The 14,161-nt window shown below is 37.8% G+C and overlaps 1 protein-coding gene across 1 annotated transcript in view; it reads right to left on the bottom strand.

Moving 5' to 3' along the window:
• Window positions 1-219: 219 nt before the first annotated feature.
• ptprt (protein tyrosine phosphatase receptor type T) overlaps window positions 220-14,161 on the bottom strand; it is a 317,310-nt gene continuing 303,368 nt past the window's right edge. The window contains exons 30-37 of the mRNA XM_085353386.1: window positions 11,608-11,743; window positions 9,054-9,203; window positions 8,732-8,905; window positions 8,508-8,639; window positions 7,993-8,118; window positions 5,771-5,934; window positions 1,709-1,844; window positions 220-273 (exon numbers count right to left, since the gene is read on the bottom strand). Coding sequence (XP_085209512.1) covers window positions 220-273; window positions 1,709-1,844; window positions 5,771-5,934; window positions 7,993-8,118; window positions 8,508-8,639; window positions 8,732-8,905; window positions 9,054-9,203; window positions 11,608-11,743 — 1,072 coding nt within the window. The remainder of the gene's footprint in view (window positions 274-1,708; window positions 1,845-5,770; window positions 5,935-7,992; window positions 8,119-8,507; window positions 8,640-8,731; window positions 8,906-9,053; window positions 9,204-11,607; window positions 11,744-14,161) is intronic.

Raw genomic sequence — 14,161 nt, forward strand, 5'->3', positions numbered from 1 at the left:
GCAAGCATGCCCTCTCTTCACACACAGCCACGTGCATATGCACTCAAATACAAGCACACACACGTGCGTGCACACACCCACACACACAGGCACGCTCAGTCAGTCGGATTCAGGTCAACACAAAGCAGTATTGCCCTCTGTGTTTCCCAGTGTTGCGTTGAGAATGGCAGGCATCGACAAATGGCCGATTGGGAATAGAGATGTTTAGCCCACACCCAATCAGAAGGAGTTGAGCGCTTCCAGAGCCACTTCATAGCAGAATTTATACTGTTCCTGTGTAGAAATAAAACAACGAGCAAAGCTAAGTCAGAAAATTCTTGAAATTTGGCTTTGTTTCCCTCAAACTCTCAATATAAATGTATAGCTGCACTCCCAGCTTGGCTTTAAACTTCAAACATGTATAATAAAACCAAACTCTACGCTCATAACTATTTACTAAATATTGACTTATTTATAAATTTAAAAAAAAGTACTGGAGCACTGTAATCAAAACCAAAAAATGAAATTTCGTGACATATAATTCACAACATAATATGCAACCGACGATGACGAGTATAGAACACAGTAACACAATTTCCATATATTTACCAATGAAAATGAGTCATAATTCATGAACTGAGAATCATAACATTATCAGCATAGCAGATAATATTGGCCTCAGCCAGACAGCAAAGGATTGGATTGGCTGGCCTGCAGTATGTGGGTGAACTAATCCAATGCCACATCTTTATGAACAATTCTGTCATCATTCTCTAGCTGTGATGACGTGCGATGTCCAGATGGTTTCATGGTTTGGGATGTTTGGCAAAGAATTAAGAACAATGAAACACTTTTAATCTTTGACTGACAAGAAACAAAGAGTCAAATAAATCCATACTTATTTGAATTCTTTACATTATTTGTTGTTAATTTCACTGAATGGTAAAACACTTTGTGCGAAGATTAAGTAGCTGCTGATAACAAACTAAAAACATTTGAACATTTCCGGTACTATTTACATAAATGCTATTCTTAAACAGTAATCCAAGGGAATCGATGGGGTAATTGGGCAATAAAAAAGAAAGAAATCATAAAAACATTGCAAATTTCATAGCTGTAAATAAGACTTCTGTACAACTTTTTTCTTCCTGCTCAAGTTGTCCGACTGGTTCATTCTTCTCATACATTAAATATGTTTTGGGTAATCACATGATTGGAGGAGCTAGATCATATGGGTGCCATAGGCAACTCTCTGACATATCTCTGAATATTATGCCACTCCAGAACACCATGACACCATGAGGTATCACCTCAAAGACATCTCAGTTTTACCTTTTTCTCCTTTAGGAATTTAAAGCCAGTTTTTAAAAAGTTTAGGGTCACCAGCACTTTTTACCCACATCTTTGCTTTATGGTGACAAAAAAAACAAATAAAACCCCAAAAAACATAGCCAATCACAATTAAATCTTCACTTATACCACTAAAGGACTAAAGCTTTGGCAAATACTGAACATTGCCTGTTATAATCCATTTACCTTGCATCTGTGAGCAGGTGTGCTTTAGTTCATGGGTGTGAGTAACAAATTGAGAAATTCTTTACAAAGGAGATGAGAAAAGCACTGAAACAGCTGTGACCTGTCTGTATGTGAATACAAATTTTTGGTAGTGTGGGAATACTTGCATGTTTGCTACCACAGAGACAAAAACGTATGTATTGTGATTTCTTACCATAGTCTCCACCATGTTGGTCTTGTTGTTCCTCAGGGTTTTAACAGTGTGGAAAACATCTACAATATTCTGCTGCTGGATCATCTCATTGATGCTGCAGATGGCACAGAAAGTTCCAGAACGTCCACCACCAGTTCTGTAAAGGAGGAGGAACAAAGGAGTAGAACCAAGAAATGAAGAGAGAAAGGGAGACAGAGGCTCTTCAGTATTAAACATCATCACCATTTTGGAAACATAGCTGGAGGTCAAGAAAATCATAGTGAGGTCAAAAAGAAAGCAGGATGGAATGAGATGAAGGAAAGATACAGGTGTAGAGAGAATATTAGAAAAGTTTTGTGGGGTATTCTCCTAACTGCTTATCCAGGACAGTCATTGGATAATGTCCTGAAATTGTATGGACCCTAAACACTAGTTGGAAATTTAATAAAGCTTATAAAACAGGCTATAGAGGTTAAATTAGTTTGCTTGTTGTGACGTATTTAACGAATGGTTTCTGTTTAGTAACCTGTAACATTTTAAGGGGATATAAGGAAAAATTATTAGGTTTGGTGATATATGTTGTTATATTCCTTCTTGTAGCCTGTATAGATGACAGAATGTGGAAAAAAGCAGATTTACAAAGCTAAACAATGTTTAATTAGCTCTCAGAAAAACAAGTCACTGTAGAGAGTAAATAGGATCCTGAAAGCCAAGTTGGAGATATTAGATGTTTCTTTAGCATTAAAAGTGACAAGTATGACAATGTGAGTTGAGAAAAAAGGCTTTAAGGGACAGAGAGTGACAGCAAGTGACAGAGCGAGAATTCAGTACAAAGAAACCTGCCACTGTATGCAGAAAGAGGCCACTAATGGATTTTAGAAATTTGAATAAATGTGTTTGACTTAAATCAAAATAATAATAAAAGCCTTTATGAACATTTTATATAGATGACAAAGGGCCATCTGTATAAAGTGATCCAGCAACACAAACATATTTATGTATACATATATATATATATATATATATATATATATATATATATATATATTGTGTGTTTACTGGCTATATGCCCCAATCAGCAGTCAGTGCTCTGCCAGTGAAAAGTCAGACCACCCACCATGAAAACAGCTCCAGACTTTCCCATCTCACTTGGTTCCAGCTGAATTCCTTCAGTATTGAGACTGAATAAAACATTTAGGTACTGCGAGGTGGAGTGACAGCCATCAGAAAAATCATCCACTGCCTACCTATTCTGCATTAGGAATGCCAAGGCGGCTACAGCTTGCAGTCTACTCGGAATACCTTTGTTAGTGATAGTGACTGAATTTTTTATAGAAAGTCTATAATCTAAGCTTTTTAGAAGCACTTCAGAAGGTTAAAAATAAATATGGAAAGTTTTTGTTGCTGTCTCAGAACCACTTATACAATAATATCAGACTGCAAGCTTGCAATTCTTCCTTTTCATACATACACCCATTAGTTTGAATTTCATTAGTTATTAGTCAACTAAAAAGCAAAAGTATTGCTCATGCACTTCTTGATTTCATGTTAGATTAAAATTTCAGACAGTTGCTTCAGTGTCAGAAACTAATTTCTAGGGTAATGGTGAAAAAATGAAAGCAAATACATTTTACATTAGTCCTGTCAAATACATCTTAGGGCTAAAATACATGAACATTATGAAGTACTGAACAACAACCAGAAAATGAAACTTTTCAGACTTGTCAGGACTCAAGTAGCAGTAACAGTCAAGGAAAGTGAGTAACCTTTACATCTTCATAGAAACATACCAGATTTGAAAAGTGGTTCATCTCTGACGTCAAACAAAATTAAAAAGCCACTTCAACTGCAGTCACCTTATATTGTGTTAGCTAGACTACAGGAGCCTTGTGTGAATATGGCTGATTTAAAAAGAATATTTGCTGTAATTTGTTTCTAGACTAATGCTAGTGTTCAGATCAGTAAATGGATAAAACACTATTTTGGCTCATCACTCTTGGTTAATATAACACTGCACTAAATTTGATATGATAGATGAGAAGAGGGGTGTCATAATAATAATAATAATAATAATAATAATAATAATAATAATAATAGTATTGACTATAACTGTGATGGTCCAACTCCCTAAGGTGATAAGCCATCATCAGTGATGGCTAACTACAACTCTAACCCTAGGCAATTAGAAAATTTTACTTTTGTTTTAATTAAATTGCCCAAAGTCTGGCCAATCAGGGGGCAAGGAAAATACTCATTTTGACTAACAAACACCAACAAGCATTAATTTTTCCCATAGATGTTTTAATTTTAAATTTTTCCAAACTACAAGTTTAAAATTGTAGCGTCACTCTTTGGCAACAGGCAAACTACATCTTCATAAAGTTTAAAACAAATTGAATTGATGAACATATTAGGAAGAAAGTGACCTAGCTGTGCATCCAGTTTCTCTGAAGAGATGGGTTACTATAGTGGGTGGGTTAGCACTTCTTTTAAAGGTATTTATAAATGGTTGATATTTGCTTGTTCGCCTTTGTGTATGGTATGTGATTTGAGCTTTGAAAAAATCATTTTAATATATTGGAGTCCAAATTGTTTAGATGCCATCCCCTGTTTATTGGTTACTTTTAGCGTTTACTTCATCCACAGTTTCAGGTGAAATATTTAAAGCGGCCAAAACCAAAATCCAAAACATTAAAATACCAGTTTGAGCATTTAATTTATAGTGATTGACAGAGTTTACTCAAATTAATATCATATCTATATCTATAGGTGACAGGGTTATTTGAAATGAAGGTCAAAGCATGTGATTACTAACATATATGACACCAGTTATTAAACTTTTATTCTCCATATAAGGGCTAATAGCTGAATTGCACATTGTTCTGTAGCAGTGTAGACTGTTACAAGCTTCAGCCTTAAACCATTTAGGCTTTCAGGCAGAAAAAGGATGACAGTCATAGCCATGTACTGAGAGCTTTACAAAATATTTGACAGTGACAGATTATTTTACAACGGACATTTATTTTTAAATGTTCAAAAATAACTTACAATCTGTAAATTTAATTCAGAACTAGGATATGAAAATTATTCTTTTTTACGTCTGCCTCTTTTTATGTTACGTGAAGAAAGAAAAGGCTAATAAGCAAAAAACTGTTAAAAAAACAAAAACAAAAAACCCCACATCAATACCTCATTGGTCCAATGAGCTGTTACACAGAGAGCTGATTGGATGAGCACCACAGATAGGCAGTGTCTGTGTACACACGTTACTGTTAGCAGTTCTCTCTTCTATAGATTTTACAGCTTCTGTTTCCTTCCCTCATTATCAGCTTCATTTGCTCTGCTCAAATAGGGTGAATTCGTATCGAGCTGAGCTATGTTTTTATACTTCTATACCAACACACATTCATCTATGTAGTATAATAAACATTGTGTAGTGTTGTTTAAAATATATTTGGTACAAACAGAAGTAGTAGTAGCACCGTACCAAACACTGAATAAACCTGGACATCTGAATGTAGCATGCACAAGCAGACGTGTGGGTGATCCATAATGCATCAGCACAGCCAAACATAACAATAGAGATGAATGATGACCTCTTTAAAACTTGACACATTCCAGGCTTTTTAAGCCATGAGCCTCATTTATATTTAACGAAGATAATTCATAACAAGTCTCACAGCATTTATGAACCGACATTTCAGACGTTTTGACATCAATAGTGAATATATATGGCTTTCAAGCACAAGGTTAATGCTGAGTCTGAGGCATGTGTATATTTGACAGATAAGTGGAACAACATAAAGCATGAAATGGTACTCAACATGTACAAAAACTACAAAAAGTGTGTTTTTGTGTGTGAATATCTGTCTTAAAAGTGTGTATGTGTTCTTTTATAGAAGTGCACAGCTTACTTTATAATCATCTTCCCTCTCTGTCTGTCACAAACATACACTCTAAGGGAAGATTTGTCTTGCCATTTATGTTGATCTGTTATCTCACTGAGCAGTGACTGTTCCAGTCTACTATTTCATCACGTTTTCTATTATTTGTGTCTGCATGTGTCTGTGTGACTATACTTACAGGCAGTGTACCACAGTCCTCCCGTCTCCTCCGTCATATTGTTCCTGCCACTTAGCCAATCTCCTGACCAACTGCAGGATGGAGCGCTTGGAGAGAGGTGTGTCCCTGTAGGCTGGCCAGCCAATAAACTGGAAGTGCTGCACCAGGCGGTAACCATCTTGTGGCTAAGAAGAGAAACGTGAAGATTAGGGTTTTGATCACTGCTGACATAGCTGTTATCACAACAATCAACATCATGCTGTAATTCCATGGAACCATTTCAATTTCATGCACAGCGATATTGCTAAAGCTACCGTTTTTCAGAATTAAGACCAAAGTTGGCCAATGAAACCCATTGGCTCACTTTAGAAAATATATCTGCATCTAACAGGTCTGTTTGTGCTTAAATGATATGGAAAGTTGGATGAAAAGCTGGTCAACTATAACAAATACAGAGTTGGTTTTTCAGTTGTGGTCTTATTTGGTAATATTATCCATCCATTCATTTTCTTAGCCACTTTTTTGGTTACAGACTATGAGGAGGCTAGAGCCTATCCCACTGGGCAAAGGGCAAAAAGCAGCATACCCTGCACAGGTTGCTAGTCATAATACCAATACAGAGAGATGGACACAAAACGAGTCGTTGGATCCAAACCCAGGACCTTATTCCAGTGAGACACTGCCATTCATGCCACCCAAGTAAGTATTTTGTTAAACTGATACATAAAACACATTTTGTATGTAATCAGGCTTTTGTGCTCCAATTAGTTCCTGGTTTTGAACAAATGTCTTTTCAAAAGAAATAGGCTTGGATTCAACAAAGACCTTAGCTTGTTATGTTTAATTCAATTTCATGGCAGACATGGCACATTTTCAGTCGTCTAGCCCAAGGCAAGTGGCATGCACCAAGTAAAATACCAAAATCCACCATCACTGTCAGACTGATTTACTGATGTTTGTCACAAATGCATATGCACATTGACATTTACACACAAACCAAACAAATTCAGCAGTATCATTTTTTATACCACTTTTCCTTCCTTGTCTTTTCAGTACACCTGCCATGTACTTTCTCCCCTTCCATCTCTCCTTTACTCTACGTCCATCTTTCTCTAAATTACCCAGTCTCTTATACCAATTAACACTAATCTAAAATATTTTCTGTACCCTGCATTTATGTGTCTTCATTCTACTTGTCTGTTCCCCCTATTTCTTTGTATTGTCATGTATTTCTTGCGAACATTTTCTCCCTTCCACTTTTTCACTGTTCTCTGCTCATTTGATGGCTAAGTGATTGGCGATAGAGACTCGGCTAGGCTGGAGCTGCACTCGCAGTGTGGGATGTGCTGTTATGGCAATGATATGAGCCATTTCACACTAGACCGCTGATGTGTTTGAGAGAAAGAGAGAGAGAATATAGATAGCAGGGTAGCGGGGAGTTCTCCAAGTGCTATACATAGGAACATGCAGATGATAAGGCACCACTAGAGTTGAGCGGTCATGGATGAGTTAGAAAATGAGATGAAAAGAGGGTAACAAGAAGAGGCAGGAAGATAGGAAGGAAAAGAAAAGGAGAAATAGAAGTGAAAGGGGAACAGAGGTGCATAGAGGTTGGAGAAGACAAGAAAAGGAAGAGGAGGATAAAAAGGTAGAGTTAAAAAGAAAACAACTGTCATTATTCTACCACATTCAACATCACTATCATTTTTTCTATGTAGTCACCAAACCAGGACTCAGGTAGCCTTGCTGCATATCCTTTTGCCAACTGCCTACTGCGTAGTAAAGGTCGCATGCAATGAAAAAATGTCTGTGCTGTATTGTTATGGTGTGTTCCACGGTATACTGCTTCACTATCTATTGCTTTTACTTGAACTTTAAACACATTTTGTATTCCTAGTAAGTGTCAGGAAAGTAGTGCTTCATTTGTCAAATAATAGAGTCCCTTGAAATCCACAACACATATTTTATTAAGAAGAGGCCTTAAAACACAAAGGCGCTCCATGACTTTGAATTAAGCAATGCGCCACAAAATCTAGCCATGAACTCGTAATTTGAAAACTGTCAAGGAGGAGAAGAGAAGACAAAAAAAGAGAAATTATCAAAGTGTGTTCCAGGACACCGACTAAAGACAAACTGAAGCTGTTTAGATGTTCTACATGCAAAACATCTAATCTCATAAAAATTTTTATAACTTAACTATAAAATAAAAGAAGTACTGTATTAAATATGTAAACGTTTAGTACCCTAGCCATGTTGCAGATCCTGAAGATTCGGTTGATGATATCCTCGTCGATGTCTGCAGATATGAACTCCACTTGAATAGGGCCGTAGCAACATGAATTTTTTTCTGGCCAGTACTGCATACATAACTTTAGAAAACAAACACAAAGGTTGGAAGAAAAAGACAAAATGCAGAAAATAAGAATGGGTTGGAGAAAATGAAGTCCACCAGTTAGAACAAGTACATTCACATGACATTTCTTTCCAGTAAGTGGGACAGGTTTTACTTCTTGGCCAGATCCATGAGCTAAGAATCCTTGCTGTAGCCCATGTTACAAATCAGTTACAAATGGCAATAAATAGAAATAAATGGGAGAGACAAGTGATAGAGTAAATAAAAAAATCAACTCTGATACATTCATCAGGCTATCTGATAGTACAGTCAGTTTCAGGTGCTGATGTCTAGTGTATTTTTGTTAGTTAGACAAAAATAAGTACAGAACATGTTTGTAGATTTTTTTTGTGTGTGTACCTGTACCTGTGCTGCATCCATTTCATTGAGCATTACAATGGAGGAGCAGTTGTAGTCAAACACCAACCTCCAGAAGTCACCCATGGTGTTGGGCAAAGGATGCTGAGTAACTATGAAGGCCGCTGGCTGTTTGTGGCTCTAGAATGGTGAAACGAATAACAATCAAAAAGCACAATACAAAGTATGATAAGCTTACACATACATAATCAGACATTTAAACAAAAACTTACATCCATTAATGCAGCATTAATGTAATTGGAGCTCTCTCCATCCACAGAAATCAGAAAAGGAAGGCATCGGTCTGCTGGTAGAACATCCATACTGCGGTTCTTGTCGTGGTTTCTGGGTAGCAAACCCACACTGCAGTCCTCTGGACGAACTCTAGGGGTCACTATGTTTAGAGTCTGACGGGCAGAAAAGCAATGATTTGAACCTTCAATCTAACTTGAACCCACACATTCACATTATCAGCTAAGGTGTTGTTCAAATGCACGTGTGGCGAGTGTTCCCAAAAATGACAAAAGACAAACGGGTGTGAATGTGCGTGCTCACCTGGAACTCATCTTTGATCTGGCTGGAGTTGGTCTGTGGGTCCAACCTGCTGATGTTGTAGTAAATGGCTCTGAACTCACACACTGGTATGGCTGTGTTTCCACACAGACATGCTTCCAAGATGGCATCGTGAACAAACACATACTGCTCCTGCACCAAAGCAAAATGAGTTCTGGAGTCAAAATTTCTTTCACTGAAATACAAAACTGGCTTATGCAAGCAAACAGCACTGAACCTGCCTGTAGCCCTTGGACTGGACCACAGTGCCTCACAGTAGCTGTAAGCAATGACAGCTCTGGAATAGATAATGCAGCTTTGCCCGACTGCATCAAGTCTTTTCAAGCTGACAACAAACTCAAACATTCCAATGTGAACACAACTTTTGTTTGCTTTGTGTATGAATATTATTTGCATGCTTGTGCTTTTGTGGGAGCCTGAAAGTGATTTAAAAGGGCACAGTGCTTTGCTAGTGGTGCCTCTGTGGTCTGGCTCAAGTATGTTCTTTGTCTTCCAAATCACTAGCTTGTGCTAAATGCATCAGCTACCATGAGCTACAGCAGCCACCGTGCATGCTAATTTACCTCTATCTCTCTTTCTGTCCCCCTATCGGTGCATTTTTATCTGGGGTTGGCTCCGTTTTTATTTCTCTGTTGCTTGTTTCCTCTCACACTTGTGTTTGTCTGCTGCCTCTCGCTTTTTCAATTTGCTTCTCGCTTTATCTCTCGGTCTCTCTCTGTTGAATGTTAATTGTTGCCCTTGGAGCAGAGAAGAGGCTTTAAAAGCATCACTGAAATGACCTCTCCTGGCCATTACCTATGCCAGTGACATGCACAGACACATTTGCGCGCAAAAACACATGTATACACACATGCACGTCACATACTCACTGAAACATTTACGCACACTCTTCTTTCCCCTGTGCCTTTTAAAAGATTAATTGCTTTGTGTTGTGTGGAGCAGGATTATAATAGCATCAAGCAGCTTCAACACTGACACAAATTGCTCCCACACATATTCAAAAGACAGGGCAGGATGCATTTAACTTGGTATCAAGAGGCATAAAAACACACGTGAATGTGCACAGACAGACACACATACACAAAACTAGCTTTTATACCACTGCTGTCATTTGAAAACACTCAACGTGATGCCCTAGGTAACTTTTCTGAACCTGGCACTTCTAAAACCCATTCAAAAGTCAATTTCATACTCTGAGCTTGAGCTGTCAGTCTGAAAATGAGGCTGTTTTTCTTTATTCCTGGAAAAGTTGACTTTTTGGATATGCAAGGTTTTCATCAGTAACACAAATGGAATGCAGAGGCGGAACGGATTAGGTCGGCTTAAGGTAGCTTTAGAAAAGAAATGAACGCTGCTGTTCCAAAATGGAATACCCAACATTTGAAAATGCAGACTCTTTAAAACGTTTGATAGTACTAAATTAGAACAAATTACGACATCATGTAAAGGATAGTAACCCAAGTACTCAGCTAGCAAAGACAGAACGTTTTAGGAAACATCATCCGTATTTTGGGAATACTGAACAGTGCTGATTTATGCTTGGCCACTTCAAATCTTAACTTGTTGTATAGTTGTGACTACCCTAGTACCAGACAATATACCAAATCTCTCCCGTGTCATCTGTTATAGAAATAATAAATTAATACAATCCATTTGACTGGGGTGTCACATCTCATCTCTGATATTCCTTACCAGCTATTGCATACACACATTGACACAAAACTCTCCTAAAATTGTCTATGTCTGAATTTGTGTTTGTTTGGGTGCATACCATATCTGTGTGAGTTTTTGTACTAGTTTTCATCTGATATTTAGGGAATGTTTAATGTTTAATGTTCAATATATAATAATCTAACTGCATTAAATCATAGATGACTGCTAGAAGTCCTGGGATACTCCATACTGTCTTACTTTTTGCGATGCTACATCTCAAACTTACAACTGCAGTCAAAATGACGTATGGTACTGAAAGGGAATAAACGTTAATGTTGTTTTTTCTTCAGTGCAATGTATCTAGATGCTTTGTTAATGTATCCAGTATGTGCTCATCAAAATTTGATGGAAAGCCTCTGTAGAACTCAAGTCAGTAATAATTACAATAGGTGCTGGTGATTTATTTTAACATGAACCAAAAATCTCCACACTTTATTTGAAAAATTAAAAATCCATAATGCATAACTTTTCATGATTGTCTAAGCCAGCAGCCTGCTGTACCTGAACACCCACTTGTTTTGACCAACTAGACTCAACATCATCTGTGTTTAGATATTATTTTGCCTATGCCCCAAAAGGTTGATTCTGTTCATGTGGACGTAGCATCTTCAATGTTTCGTCACTCATCCAAGTGACTTCTTCAGTCTCAGCTGACTGCTGGTTTCCCCAATCTTATAAACAGTACATTTGCACAATAACTGAAACCAGCGCACTGAATGAACAATGGGCTGTGAGGTCAGTTGCTTGATCATTAATATGCAAATTGTCATGGTCATTGATATTTTGCCTATGATTTATATCTATTTTCCATAATTACACTTACCTCTGTCTGAACCATGTTGACTCGTTGTGACCTTAGTTCTCGGATGCAGTTGAAAATGTCCACCACGCCTTCATTCTCCGCCATGTCTAACATGATGTCCACTGCAATGAAACAGCCTGTTCTCCCTGCACCGGCACTGGAGACAATCATAAACAAACATGATACTCTCAATCTAACAAAATTGTAATAATGAACAACTTAATTGTTTTATTCTTAACCTTTATTTATACAGATAGTCCCACTGAGACACAATGTCTCATTTACAACAGAGACCTGTTCATATCCTTCAGTAAGACCAATCACTTTTAACCCTTCAACACTGACATTTTGGGTAATGCAACTAACATACAGACTTATTTCTAATAATTTGTAGTGTTTTTCTTTTTCTTTTGTTTTTTTTAAACGATGCAGTCAGATCTCTGGGCAGCCATATTGCATAGGTATTTGTAGGAGCTTCCCTTTCACGGCACAAAAATTGGTGATGGGCTGTTACACACAGATTTATGCAGTGGAAAAGATGAATCCCGCACTCTGTCTGAGCTGTCTGGAGTCATCCAGAGAACGGCTTCCCAGTTTTACTGAGCACTCCCTGAGTGAGGTCAGAATCTGACTGAAGATTTTGCCCTTGTATCAGAGAATATCATTTTGTCTTCCTGCTTCTCTCCCTGGTCTGAATATCTCTTTTGTTTTGGCAGCGAAATGTATGCTAAAACGTAAGGTGTTAAAGTTATAAAGTGTTTCTGTGCTGTACGTTTGTGAAGTTAGCAGTCTCCCATCCCAGGCATCTCATTAGTCTTGATAGGTTGCTTTGATCATTTTTTTTTTTAAAGAAATGAGTCCATCTGTGTTTATAAATTGCTGCACTGATATTAATTCACCTGCACAACTTTCCGCTCCGCGTCAAAGTTCTTTTTTTTATTTTATTGCAGCATCATGCTAATTTTCTTTTCTCTGTAAATGTGTCCCTAAGAACACTGACAAACTGGGGGGGGGGGGGGGAGTATCTTGTAGTTTAGTAAATACAACTGTTATCAAGTCAATTATAAAGACAAATGAAAAAAAATATGGCATGGTGGATTCATTTCTTTGCTAGATACAGTGACTTCACAGAGTCTAAGCTAAGCCACACCTGGGGTCTGTTCCAGCAGGTATAACACACTCAGAACCTCACCTTAAATTCTGAGTTCTCTCACCTCAAGATGGAAATTAGCATCAGCCAGGTAAAAAAAGCATATTTATATGTAGTAGTACAGGATGATATTAGTATGAGAAAGATCCATTTTCTTCCACTAATCCAATAGTGGAATAGGCTGGAGCCTATGCCTATATTAATTGTATATAATTGCCAGTAATTGTAATAAATTGATGTTTTAAACTCTTTTCAGAAGAAAAGTAAAATAAATAGTAAAATAAATAAAAAATACTCTAAGTTGTTTCCAATGAATGAATACTCTGGGCTATTGTGTTCTTATCAGATCAGTAAATGCTCACTTAAATGGCTGATAAAATTAAAATTAGGTATCCTATATCTTATTACTATGTTTTAGAAATACACTGTGAAACCTCTGAGTTTTGTAACTCAGAAAAACCTATTAACTTTGCAATCTCAGCAATGTTAATGGAGTTTAGTATGAAGGCAGAGTCTTTCTCTATTGCTCTCTTTTACTTTCTAACTGACAAGCATAAGTATGTGGAGACTTTAGTAGCCCATGTCAGGTGTTGAGGCGACACATTCTGAACACCAATGCCTGGAGGGAAGATATGGACAGACAAGCAAACCAACAGATGGATGGACTGAAAGAGCGAGGGGAAGAGGGATGGAAAGGGAATGGTTGGACGAGTTTAGCGACTGGGAGTGATAGAAGTGGCCGTCACGGGGGAGATATCAAGGGAGGAAAGGAGGCACGGATGGAGGGATGTAGCGGAAACTGAGAGAATGAGGTGTAGAGGGAGGGGAAAAACCCATCTTTCAATTTACAATTCCGCTGACAGTTTTCAGAGACAGCTAAAAGAGAGAGAGCGAGAGAGCGTGCAAGAGAAGAAACAGAAAAGAAAGAAAGAGAGAGAGAGAGAGAGAGAGAGAGAGATAAGATGTGAGGGACGGAAAGATAGAAAGTTGAAGAGAGAAGAGGAGGGGGCGCCTCGGCAGATTACCTGTCAACCTCTGTGATTAATGTTGAGACCAAAATACTGCTGGGCCTCTATGTGTGTGTGCTTGTGCGTGTTTGGAAGCCTCATGACACAGGCCAATAGCATCAGAGTGCCCCCGGAAATTGGAAGTGACTGCCATAACTTCCTGCCTGTCTGTCCACATACTTTTACTGGCTGTCTTTTATGTGTCTGCTCGCCTCATTTGTCCATCCAGTTTTTTTTTTTCATTCTCTGTTTGTGTGTCCAATTTTGTTCTTTGAGTGTGTGTCTCTTTTGACTTTTCCATTATTAATAATCCCAAGTGTTTTTTTAGTTGTAACACACATCTTTCCCAAACCTTAGACACGCTGATTTATAGTATTTGCTAAAAAGATGGCAACTTGAGTATATACAGATAAAGCAA

The sequence above is a fragment of the Diplotaxodon limnothrissa genome, linkage group LG5 (genome assembly GCF_057381915.1).
Source record: "Diplotaxodon limnothrissa isolate DT_005_m linkage group LG5, D_limnothrissa_male_GT1.1, whole genome shotgun sequence".
NCBI classification, from domain to species: Eukaryota; Metazoa; Chordata; class Actinopteri; order Cichliformes; family Cichlidae; genus Diplotaxodon; species Diplotaxodon limnothrissa.